Source organism: Osmerus eperlanus, chromosome 17 (genome assembly GCF_963692335.1).
Source record: "Osmerus eperlanus chromosome 17, fOsmEpe2.1, whole genome shotgun sequence".
In the NCBI taxonomy this organism is placed as follows: Eukaryota; Metazoa; Chordata; class Actinopteri; order Osmeriformes; family Osmeridae; genus Osmerus; species Osmerus eperlanus.
The window spans coordinates 13,711,571-13,724,962 of NC_085034.1; the positions used below are offsets into that span (position 1 = coordinate 13,711,571).

At 40.7% G+C, this 13,392-nt stretch overlaps 2 protein-coding genes across 4 annotated transcripts in view; one reads left to right on the top strand and one right to left on the bottom strand.

Annotated features, from left to right (window-relative positions):
- pnpla3 (patatin-like phospholipase domain containing 3) overlaps positions 1–527 on the bottom strand; it is a 35,672-nt gene extending 35,145 nt beyond the window's left edge. Inside the window, exon 1 of the mRNA XM_062483559.1 lies at positions 204–527. Within this exon, the coding sequence (XP_062339543.1) occupies positions 204–426 (223 nt within the window). The 5' untranslated portion in view covers positions 427–527. The remainder of the gene's footprint in view (positions 1–203) is intronic.
- A 218-nt stretch (positions 528–745) lies between these two features.
- The window catches only part of sult4a1 (sulfotransferase family 4A, member 1), a 191,850-nt gene continuing 179,203 nt past the window's right edge, over positions 746–13,392 (top strand). For 2 of the 3 annotated variants that reach the window (XM_062482881.1, XM_062482882.1), the window contains exon 1: positions 758–1,179. In XM_062482881.1, coding sequence (XP_062338865.1) covers positions 1,011–1,179 — 169 coding nt within the window. In that variant the 5' untranslated portion in view covers positions 758–1,010. Of the gene's footprint in view, positions 1,180–13,392 lie in introns of all 3 variants that reach the window. The other variant, XR_009932532.1, reaches the window with a different exon arrangement.

The window sequence follows — 13,392 nt, forward strand, 5'->3', positions numbered from 1 at the left end:
ACGGGTATACCCGAGTCTGGGTATACCCGTGTATTCGTATACCCAGACTCCAGCAAATGTCTGCCTTTTGCTAATCAGTATGACAATTAAATTAAATTTGGGTTAAACACTTCACTTGGCTCTTTGTTCCTTTTCTGAGACTGGAATGAGCGACAAGTGGATTTGTTGTGCCAGCATAAATGTTCACATTTGCTCCAGCTTACATATCGATGCATGACTGGTGAGCACAGACGCGGTGAGGGCACCAGCGGAAGCCCCGTAGATCTTAGTGGCTCCTGTGACTAGGTGGGGTGCTTTCTCCAGAATACAGCTGGCCACTCCGATGTGATAGACCCCCAGGAACCCGCAACCAGCGAAAGACAGGTTCCATCCTCCTTTAAGATCGAACATCACGATGAATAAAGACTTGTAGTTGCTCTTGTTCATCCAAAATATAAATGTATCCTAAATCCTACTTTAACTTTAATTCCGACAATTATGTTGCATTACGAAATTAATTTAACGGGTGCCCGCCCTTGCAACGACTAATTCAGTCCCGGTCTGCAGGCGAAGGAGTTATAAAGTGAAATACTAGGAGATGAGAGCGCTGCGATCTCTGGCACTTCCCATTCTAAGACCAGTTCTGGCCAATCAGCACAGGCTGAGTCTATGCTGAACCACGCTGGCACCGCCCAGTTTCTGGCTTCAGATATAAATAAACAATGAAAATATGTTTCGCTGTTTTTTCATTTTAAATATACAGACCTTGATCAATGCATTTCTCTTCCTGCAACAAAGAGCACTGGGCATGCGCAGTCATTGTCATTGCGGACTGGTGCTGAAGCTGAGAAGGAGACGCGGATCACAGGAGCTCAGCCGATTACATCATTTTTATCCAGCATGATTGGCTGAAGGTCAGGTCGTTGGCGGACCATCACGTCCTACCGAATGCCATAACAAACCTTGCACCTAACGACATTTTAACGTAGACGAAATCTAAATCGTAAAAAAATCTGTTGCTCGTTTTGAGAATGGCCGAGAGTGAGGCAGACACGCCAAGCACCCCGATTGAGTTTGAGAGCAAATATTTCGAGTTTGATGGAGTCCGACTCCCACCCTTCTGCAGAGGGAAGATGGAGGAGATAGCCAACTTCTCCCTCAGAAGTAGTGATATATGGATTGTCACCTATCCAAAGTCAGGTAAACAACGTTCACATGCTATACATTGTTATGTGGTGTTATTTGATATCCTAACTATACTTTGCTAGGACTATATTAAAGAATACAATTGAATCGAATAAGAGTAGAACATATTTGTATAATTCTGCTTTCCTTTACTCTTAGATATAAACAAGCGCGACTTAATTCTCAAACGCTGCAACCCGGCCACATTCACGCATGAAATTTTTGGACCAATCAACCGACCAGCAGAGCGAGCTATAGGCCTAATGCTGCTAGTTGAAGCTTTAAAATCGAAATCTTATAGGCTTGCACATATTAAATTACAAGTTATCAATAAAATAGAAATACTGCGTTGTGTCTGACATGCAATGAAATCCTTTGTGCTTGAGGATAAGGGTGTGCACGTTTCCATGGAGCCTAAATCTGATGTGCAGTAGCCTATTCGATAACGATAAACGAAGAAGCATTAGTTGCTCGTTTAAACACAGTTCTCTTATTCCAATAACTTGATTATACAGTATAATAAAGTGTAGCCTATTTGTAAATTCAAAAATATTATTTTAAGGTTAGCAACAAGATAAACATAGCACCGTTTTCTAATTCCCCGATAGGTACCTGTGGCATTTTGTAGCCTAATGCATTCAAAAGCTGTGCATAAACATATATTTTTGTTTACATAAAATCCTGCTCTTCGGAAGCAACTGCCATTGCGCAATGCAGCTTACGCGCAGCTGCCTACGCACTTTGGGGTCGACAACATACGTGACATGGGAGGGTCTGCTGTGATTAGGCAGTCATCTATCCTAGAGGGCCTCCACTGTTGCATTCACACCACATTAACACATTATTTGTGTTTCTCCTTTCTCCGCTTGTGATCAACCATCACAGCCGTATCACTTTGTCATTGTTAATTCATAATTGAATTGCCAGGGTAGCCTATGAACTACTTTACAGTATATTATAAGAGGATTGCAGTGTCAGTATTCATGTGTGGAGTAGGTTATGAGCCACTATAGTGGGAGTCCTATAACGATTTTCTGTTGTATGGGCCTTTTGTGCTGGCATCTCCACTTTCTACAGCAAGCTACCAGAAAGAAAATAGATACAAAATGTTTTTGTTTTTTACTCGCTCCTTTCTTTGCGTTTCTTGTAGATCGTTAGGGAAGGTTCTGTAAGATAAAAACAAAAAAAGATTAAATCAAACAATGGATATGTTTGGAAGGGAGAGCATGCCTACATCACAAGCAAAACATTTAAGTAGTTACATAATTCTACAAACGAAATGAGTAAGCTACTTTGAATCACTTGAATCACCCATTGTGGTTACATGGATTCGAATTACTGGTTTATTTGGACTGAAATAGAATTATCCCTTTCTTGTAAACACCTTTGTTCGAATAATTGCGGTTCGACTACGATCCGATCGACACACCGAGATAACTCGGTCCGAGTCGGTTGATAATTCGGACATCGTATGCTTGTAAACGGTGAATTAGGCTATGAACTGGACTCTGCGTCTTTGCGCATGTTTGAGATCCCGCCGCCCCCCTCCCTCCCTCCCAGGTCGTGACCCGGAAGTCGAAAGAGACGATAAGTTGTCGCTGCCGGGAGCCGGCCCGGAAGAAACAAACAAACAGCGCGATGGACAACCCAAGAGGCAACACGCATTTCCAATAGCGCCGTTTGCATTCGCAGTACTCCTATTGTCATCATGCAAGAAATGTAGAGGGACGTAGCTTCACCTTGCTCTCCGTTCGCCATCTTTCTCGAAATGTTGATGTTGTTGGTAGTGGTGAACATAGATATATATAAAGGGTAGATGTCTCGTCCGCGTTGCCGGCCAACGGAGTCGAACGTCCGCACATGGCGGCCATCTTGCTACAGTCAACTCGCTTACCCATAACATTGTGTTGGTGCTACATGTACTTTTTAAATGACCATAACTTGCTCAATTTTCAACCGATTTTGAAACGGTTTGGTTTGTTATCAACGTCAGGGATGTCGTTATGCCACTGCATACTTATGAGTAATTATGTTTTTTTCTTTTAAGAATAGAAGTATGCAGTGGCATAACAACATCTCTTGACTGTAGCAAGATGGCCGCCATGTGCGGACGTTCTAGACTCCGCCGTAAGACATATTGGCTGTGTCTACTACCGCGCACTTTACTAAGTACACTGCAATACAGTGCACTGCAATACAGTGCACTTACATTTGTAGTGCACTCCATCGCTGAGTAGTGCTGTCTCAAATGGAACACTTAAGTTAACCACTTGGCGGGAAGTGAAAGACGCAAATCTGATTGTGACACCTGCGAATCTAAGGCGGAAGTGACGGACTCAAATCTGCGTCAGTCATTTCGTCCGCCATTATTTTAGAAATGAAAAGCTGCCGAAAGGGCTCCTCCTCTTCCGCTACGTAGCCAATATGGCGCCCGTTTAGGGCGAGTAGTGTCCATCGTTGTACACTGCATTTTTTGACCGTTTGCAGTGCGCCATCCGGGTACTTTCAGTGCCCTGAATTCTGCTGGTTTTGTGAGTGTAAGCGCCCTAAGCACTGAAAGTCAGTGCTCAAAGTGCGCGGTAGTAGACACAGCCCTAGACTTTATATATATCTCTTAGGGGTGGAACGGTACATGTATTCGTACCGAACCGTACGGTACGGGCGTCACGGTTCGGTGCATGAAATTACACAGAGAATACACGGTATAAAAATAAATAAAACTTGCGTGCAAATTAATTAATGTAATGCGGAACTACTGTTAGATACTCGTTTTCTTTCGGGACATCTAATCTCTAGCTCTGAAGCTCTGATTGGCGCCGCCGTGAGTCAGAGATAGCTAGCTAGCAGCACTAAGGACGAGTATGGCGAGTGGTGGCAACCCACGAGAGATAGAGGACCCGCCGGCCTTTTTAAGATTGCAAGTTTGGGAAAACTTTGGTTTCCCATTCAGTTACAGTAGTACAGGCGAGAGAGTGGTGGATAAGACGAGCACTGTGTGTCGGCGTTGTTCAGCAGTTCTGGGCAGTGACGTGGTCTGGGTGGGCAAGGTATAGACACTGCCTACCCTGCCAAAATTCAAACGTAAGTAAGTAAGTAAGACTTTATTTATATAGCACATTTCATACAAGAATTGTAGCTCAAGGTGCTTTACATAAAATCAATAAAAACAATAATAAAGTGATAAACAATTAAAACAAAAATAAAAATCCCAATAAGATCTCTGTTCAAGAGAGAAAACAACTTTAAACATGCATCTTAAAAGTAACATATACATTTGGTTCACCCCTGGTCTGTATATATAAAACCATACACTCTGTTAACAGATCCTTTCCCCAGGTCAAGAGTATGGGCCGTATTCTCTGTTAACGGATCCTTTGCCTCAGATCAAGAATACAGATTGTTATACATATTTGTTTAAATACTTCACGCGACCAGAGTTCTTGTACGCTATCAGAGTTCGCCAACTCTGACCTAGACAAAGTAAAAATAGCAAGTCAAATAATGACCCAAATTTACTAAACCAAGATTCTACAATAATATAACTAATAAAAGTAGGAAAACCCTTTTGAGATAAAATTACTTAAATGCTTCGGTAAAAAGGTAGGTTTTAAGCTGTCTTTTAAAAATGTCTAGAGTGTTTGCTTCCCTAATATTTATGGGTAATTTGTTCCATAGTTTTGGGGCGTAATTGACAAAGGCCGAATCACCAATCTTCTTATGACTGCTTCTGGTGACCTCTAATAGGCCTGCATTTGATGATCGCAGTGTTCTAGCTGGTGTGTAGTTTATAAAGGAGTTAGCAATGTAGCTAGGTCCTTGTCCGTGTAGAGCTTTGTATGTGAGGAAAAGGACCTTAAAGTCAATTCTGGAGGTAACAGGGAGCCAGTGTAAAGTAGCTAGGACAGGACTACTGTGTTCTCTCCTTTTAGTTTTGGTTAATAATCTAGCTGCAGAATTTTGAATGAGCTGTAGTCTTTCAGTGGTTTTCTTGGGAAGACCAGTGAAAAGTGCGTTACAGTAGTCCAGCTGGCTGGATATAAAAGCATGAATTAACTTCTCTGCATCATTTTGGTTCATGAATGGTCGTACCTTTGCTATATTCCTCAGGTGAAAGAAAGCTGTTTTGGTCACTTTATTAATGTGAGAGTTGAAATTCAAATCTGAGTCCAGGATTACACCGAGACTCGTCACCTCTGGTTTAAGACAGGGGGTTAAGCCTCCAAGATTCTTAATAAGCATCTCTCTTTTGGATTTGGGGCCACATAGTAGGACTTCGGTTTTGTCTTCATTTAATTTAAGAAAGTTATCATTCATCCATTTGTTTATTGCCAACAGGCAGTTGGTAATGGAATTGATGGCCGTTGCATCGTTGGGTTCAGTGGATATATATAGTTGTGTGTCATCCGCATAGCTATGGAAATCTATGTTATGTTCTCTGATTATGTCGCCGAGTGGTAACATATAAAGAGAAAAAAGTAATGGACCTAAGCAGCTTCCTTGAGCAACCCCGTAGCAGTTCTCATGTTTATTGGACCTATGGTCACCTAAACTAACATAAAACTTCCTTCCTGTGATATATGATTTCATCCAGTTCAATACTCTATCCGTGAACCCAATAAGCTTTTCCTGTCTATTGATTAGGATGTCGTGATCAATTGTATCAAATGCTGCACTGAGATCTAACAGGATAAGGATAGAGACTTTATTTGCATCAGAGTTTAGTCTAAGGTCGCTAATTATTTTGGTGAGAGCAGTTTCAGTACTGTGATATTTCCTGAAACCTGACTGCGAGACTTCCAGGAGGTTATTTTCTTCAAGAAAATAATTTAATTGGACTAAAACTATCTTTTCCAGTACTTTACTAATAAATGGAAGGTTTGATATTGGTCTGTAATTTGCAAGTAGACTGTTATCCAATTTGGGTTTCTTTAATAGGGGCTTTACAACAGCTGTTTTGAAGGCATCTGGGAAGACACCAGTTCTAAGGGATGTGTTTATAATCTCTAGCACCGGACCTGAGACACTATCAAACACTCGCTTAAAGAATGTTGTGGGTATAGGATCAATATCTGAGGTTGTGGAGTTAGATTCGTTGACAATTTTGGAAAGTTCACTAAGTGTGATACATGTAAATGTGCTCATGGTTATGTTGCAGAATCAACTGATGTCAGTTTCGACCCCACTATTAATAATACTAGCTCTGATCAAAGTTATTTTGTTCTTGAAGAACAAAGCAAGCTCTTCACATTTAACTGCTGAGGATGGAGGTGGAGCAGGGACAGTGTTTAGCAGCTGGTCAATGGTGGAGAAAAGAACTCTGGAATTTCTGGCATTTTCTGTAATAATGTTGGAGAAATATTCTCTCCTTGCTAGACGGATGGTTTTGTTATAGGTGGTTAGTGTATCTTTGTAGATATTGTAGTGGATAGGGATCTTTGTTTTCCTCCATTTTCTCTGCTGCGCGGCATATTCTTTTCGTTTCACTAACATTTTGATTTCTCAGCCATGGGGAGGTTCTGCTTGTGTACTTCTTTTTGGTTTTCAGTGGCGCAACAGAGTCTAACACAGATAATAGTGCATCATTGAGGTTCTCTACCATTTCATTCAGAGAGCAATCATGATTAGTCGGCTCATATAGAGCAAATTGTTCAGAAAATGTCATCACAGCTGTATCGTCTAAATATCTTCTATGGACTAAGAATTCTGTTTTGGTTTTTGTTAGGATAATTTTCACATAAAAAAATATATAATGATGGTCTGAGAGGGGTAGATCAGTTATTGAAATATTATTATTTAGTCCAGTTGTTATCACTAGATCTAGTGTGTTTCCGTGCCGGTGTGTTGGGTCTGTTATGTGTTGAGTTAGATTGAAACTGTCGAGGAGATTTAAGAGCTCAATAGTTCTTGGGTCTGCTTTTTTATTTACTTGGATATTTAAATCTCCATTTAAAACTACTTTGTCATATCTAGTGACACATAGTGATAATAGTTCAGAGAATTCTTGTATGAATATTGGCGAGTACTTGGGTGGCCGATATATAATAACAAAAAGTATTGATTCGGTTTTTGAGCTCTATAGCAAGATATTCATATGATGTGAATTCACCTAGCTCAGTGATTTTGAACAACAGTTTAGAGGAGAAAATAGCTGCGACTCCTCCACCTTTTTTTGATTTCCTAGAAACTTGGTGAAAGCTGTAATCGGGCGGACACGCTTCTATCAAAGTTGCTGTTGCCGTGTCATTGTTTAGCCAGGTTTCTGTTAGACAGATGCAGTCTAAGTTGTTTTCTTTGACCAGATCATTAACTAGAAATGTTTTGTTATTTAGTGATCTAACATTTAGAAGGGCCAGTTTCATCTGTGGGGTATTAACAGATAAAACAGGGGTAGATAAATCTGTTGGAAGAATATGGATAGTTCTGTGACTTCTAACACTAGTTTCAGGTTTGTAACCATGCATTTTACCATGCCATTTTCTGTTTGTGATGATGACCGGTATGTCTAATGAAATAGCATGGTGGCTGTCCTAGCGTAGCTTTTCTTTGGGAAGGTCTATGTCACTGAGCTGTTCCATCACAACGTTCCATCACAACGTAAACCTTTTTATTAAATCATTTTATTTAATAAACTTGTATTTGTATTTTTTTATTCTTGTGATTTATATATGCAATGTGTGTGTTATTGCAATTGTTTAGACGTTACGATGACTAATGTAGCAGTTACGCATAATCAAATACAAAAAAAAATGTAGAATAAGCAGTGCTTTTACTGTCCGTTCACTGCAGACGACAAGCGAAAAACTCACTTGTGCACTTCGATCCTGTATTCTTCAACATGTAGGCTACAGTACCAGTCAAAAGTTTGGACACATTTTCCCATTTAAATGCCTAGCCTCTTACTGACATCACTGCACGTCACTGGTTGTGGGGTATGTGACTGGAAATACATCTAACATGCTAACGCATATAAGTCATATGGCGTGTGCTAAATGACTAAAAATATCTGACGCCATCACCCAGGTGTGCCAATCACTGGAACGAGACAAAAACAAAAAGTTCAACTTCTCCCGCAATCGGAATTTACATGTCATCTTCAATACGCCGCATTCACTCGTAGAGGAACCTGGTTTGTTTAGCTTTTCCCTCCGTTGTACCGAACTCGTACCGAACCGTGATGTCTGAACCGCGGTATGAACCGAACCGTGACTTCAGTGTACCGTTCCACCCCTAATATCTATGGTGGTGAAGAGGTCAAGCGGAAATGGCTGTATCACCACTAGTTGTAATGAAAACAGCGCCACATATCGTACTGGGATATGACATGCTTTCGGCCAATGATTCGCTTTATTCACTGCCATATATATTAGGATAATAGCAGTTGCCCCAAAAAATAGCATTGTCCGAATAAAGCTAGATTCAAATTGATACCATCATGGAAACTTACTGAATGTTAAGGAAAACTATTGTTTTTATTAGACTGACATTCTGCATTCTCTTTTTGCGTGCTGCGGTCACAACAAACGTCAAGGTGTCAATAGATTGTGGAATTTATTCAGAAACTGAACATTACATTATATTTACATTTAGTCATTTAGCAGACGCTCTTGTCCGGAGCGACTTACAGTAAGTACAGGGAAATTCCCCCCGAGGCAAGTAGGGTGAAGTGCCTTGCCCAAGGACACAACGTAATTTGGCACGGCCAGGAATCGAACTGGCAACCTTCCGATTATTAGCCCGATTCCCTAACCGCTCAGCCACCTGACTGAACATAATGATGATACTGTGTCCTACTTTCATAATCCCCTGACTTTGTCGAGGGTCTCTGTTGCCAAGCAGCGTGAAAGTAATGTCCAAGCACATGGTAGGCTACATTAATTCTCTGCTGAGTGTGTAATGGTGGAAATTCAAGTGGCACTGTGTAGATCTGAGTAGTCAAGAGATGTGGGTTTAATACAATTTATTTAGATTATACAATTACGTAATATTAAACAAAGCTTTGCTGATCAGTCATAACGAAGGACGTGCTAACCACAGTTCGTTCGCCAGAGTGATAAAGAACAATCATAAAGCTTGTGCTTTTATACACTTAAAACAGATCCCCTAATAAATGTTCAATTCATCAATGTAGTGGTCTCTGTGATTGGCTAACACTGGTCAGTGACAGTTAAGACAATATAACCCCCCAGGTCAAGTGACCAAAGTCTTTTGATGTCACGGCTCTTTCTCTAAATGAGGACAGTAAAGATACCCTTAATGAAACACAAACAGGACACAGGACACAATCTCCTCGGCCAAAAGGTCAGGGCTGCTAGATCAACTGATCCATCTATCCATCTCCCTTTAGGCCACAGAACTCAAACATCCCCCAACCTCCGTGCCCCTAGCTTCTCAATCAGGCATCATAAACCAATACCATAAATACCTTAAGACCAACTGCAACATCCATTTGTTTAAACACAACCTCAGTCTATTAAAAATACATTCTTAGTAACTATATCAAAAAATGCCATTACAAGTGTCTGCAATGCCATTCGCTCGGCCAGTCTAGGCCAATAAATTTGAGTCAAGGAGTGGGAGACCCTTGGGAGACACTATGGATCCTTTCCCTGCAAAATAGCTGCTCGTGTAAAAGAGGTAAGAAAAATGAAGACTTATAAGTCTAGAGGGATTTTCCCATACTGCTTTCTTTTTATTAATTACATTTCTCCATAAGCAATGAGAAAGAGCGAGAAGAGAGTGACAGAAAGAAAGAGATCCTGTATCTGATGGTGTTTTTTTATGACTGAGGCTTAGCGACTGTCCTCCTTGACCACATTAACCCTCGTGCTGCCTTCGGGTCACATGACCCAAAGGTTCATAACGAACCATCGTTGTGTTTACCCAATTTTACCCAATACAAAAACAAATACAAATAATTTTCCTTTAACCATTCCAATGTGGGGGGTCTGAGACAGCCCGACAGTTAAAAGAAAATGCTTCACTTTGTTTTTGTATGAGGTAAATTTGTTGCAATACGACGGTGGGTCACAATGACTGATGGGTCAGAATGACCCGAAGATAACACAAGGGTTAAATTATGTCAACTTCTTGTATTGTGGCAGAAGAATATTGTATAATTGTCCCTTAGTCCCCTAGGTACTGACTAGCCTTGCTATGTAATTTTGCTGTACTGAGTGTGAGTAATTACTGTTTAACCCTTGTGTTATCTTCGGGTCATTCTGACCCATCAGTCATTGTGACCCACCTTCGTATTGCGACAGATTTACCGCATACAAAGACAAAGTGAAGCATATTCTTTTAACCGTTGGGCTGTCTCAGACCCCCCACATTGCAAAGGTTAAAAGAAAATTATTTTAATTTGTTTTTGTATTGGGTAAAATTGGGTAAACACAACGATGGTTCGTTATGAACCTTTGGGTCATGTGACCCGAAGGCAGCACGAGGGTTAAAGGAGTTGATGTTTTAAAAGACACATGTAGCCTAACTCACACCTACACAGCAATCACAGTAGATTGCAAGAGTAGATCAGATGTGAATATGTAGTGATGGTTATGTTGTAATAGGTAGTGATGTGTCGTTCGTGAATGATTCGTTCATTTTGAACAAAGCTTTAGTATGACTTGGAAGTAATGAGTAGACCTAGTCTCAGAGAGTGATTCGTTCATTTTCTCGTGGCCATGGATCGGGACTGTTACATCGGCTCAGTAGAGGAAACATACATTATTCATTCACTTCTTGACTGTGTCTTTCATAACCTGACTCATAGGAAGATTAGATTGATACTTTATTGCTCCAGAGGTAAATGTAGGAAGTGGTAAGTGATGAAGAAAGCGTTTTGTCTGTCTCTTCAGTAACAGAGTGACTAAATTCAATTGAGTTCTGGATTTCTGTATCATCAATCTGCAGATTGGGAGAGAAAAACAGACCTTTGACAATAAATGACAACAAAGGCTTAGGTCTCAATCATGTCTCTCAGCTCTGAAGGCCAGAGGACCATCTTTTATAGGGCACAAGAATGTAAACATAGAGAGTGACAGTCAGGCAGTAATGGTGTTACAACTGTTGTGGAAATTTAGAATATAGTTATAATGTATGTGTTTTATATATATGTAATGTGATGAATTGGGACATTGAAGGATGCAATCTCTGTAGAATGGATGTAGCAGTTGGTCTGAAGGTATTTATGGTGTTGTTTTACGATGCCTAATTAAGAAGCCAGGGGCACAGATGTTGGGGGATTCTTGAGTTCCCGTGTCCTAAAGGGAGAAGGGTAGATGGATCAGTTGATCTAGCAGCCCTGACCTTTTGGCCAAGGAGATTGTGTCCTATGTCTTGTTTGGGTTTAATTAAGGGTATCTTTACTATCCTCATTTAGAGAAAGAGGTGTGACATCAAAAGTAAATACTTGTTTGAAGATGTCCACACAAAGGACAGTTGACCATTTGTCTGGTCAACTCCTGTGGCTTTAGTATCTACTGGTTTGGGGAGAGATGCCACATCAAAGAACTGTGGGACACTTGGTATGGAGTCAAACTGTCATTGAGCAGTGCTGACCAATCACAGAGACCGCTATGTTGATGGATTGACCATCAGAAGAACCATTTGATCTAAAGTTTATAAAAGGTAGCGTTTATGGATTTTCGCTATCACTCTTGCGAATGATCTGTGGCTAGCACTTCCTTCGTTATGACTGATCACAAAGTACTTTGTTAAATCTTATGCTAATGTACAAGCTAAATAAAATGTATTGAACCCGCCATCTCTTGACTATTCAAATCTACACAGTGCCACTAGAATTTTTCCATGTCACAACAGCAAGAGATTCACAGCTCCCAGCCCATGACCACTCTCAGGGCAGAGAGAGATCCTAGGTAGAGCTCTCCCCATTGTCATCACAAGACATGTTTACACAGCACTTTTTCCTGACCCCGAACATCTATTCAACCTGACAAATCAACACAATCTACTCACATGAGAACATACTAACTCGTATCCAATGACTAGTTGTATTGATTAGTGAAAGTTCTGTTGATTAGTGAGTTATGCAAGTACACATGAAATCCCAATTTCATCCACACAATCTGTTGGAAAAATTGAAGATGTAACACATTTATCCTGTATAAGAATGATTCTGTGTTCAGCATTCCTTGGGTGCAAAGAAGCCTACCCCCAAATCTGAACTCTGGGTAAACATACAAGACCCTTATCTTGGGGCTGAGGACTAAGAAGAGGGGGGTTGGTTTGGTTGTTTTAAGGGGATACTGTGTGACAAAGACTATAGTTGGAGACGCAAGGTCTGGTGACCATTTGTTGACACCTATGTGAAGGAGTTTACGACCCCAGGGGCCCGTTCTCCGTACGTCGCTTATTACATCCGAGATCAAATGACACATCCAAGATGACATCATCTTGCTTATCATGATCTGGCTAATTCGGTTCTTCGAACACACTTGTTGTTTATGATTAGTATAGCTGGATTGAGTTATACGTTGGTCTAAAAGGAGGTAAGTATCGATAGTAGAAACCTTGATCAGCAACGCTGCTATTGGCTGCTCACATAAGTCTATGGCTGCTCACCGTGGCCAAAATGAGCGCCGTTTTTTCCGCAACAAAGCCAACAGAGCAACAGCTTGCTCAAAGGTTACTCCGAATTTGAAGATTTTATCAGAACGCCAGGGAACACCTCAAAGTCTGCAAAATCCAAGAAAGAGGGCTGGCAAAAAGTAGCAGACCAAATTAAATGTAGAGGAGTGACACGTTTTATCGCTTATTACAGTAAGCTAGGCCTATGTTTTTTTTATTTTCATACTTTCATATTTCATTTATCATCTTTAATGTCATATGACGTGGTTTCAACAAATGTATTATGTAAATGACACCCTCACAAAAAAACGATAGGCTATCCTCTCAAAAAGTATAGGCTAGCATATCGCGCTGTGCTTAAGGAGCCTATATATCACGCAATGAGCAATTAATTCGGTTTCATGTTAAATTCTGTTAATTATTCTTGCACCTTCTGCAACAGGTTCCTGTAGTAAAAACGGACAAGACATGTCTGTGACAGACTTCCTGTATCACCTCTGCTTGTAAAGCCTCAATCTATTCGTGTTTACATAAAATAAACCTGCTCCCGAGCAGGTTTAAGCTTACGGACCTGGGGGGTGTTCCATCAACGTCGCTAACGCAAGTCGCGCTAACACGAATAAGTCTCACTTGGGTAAACGTCAA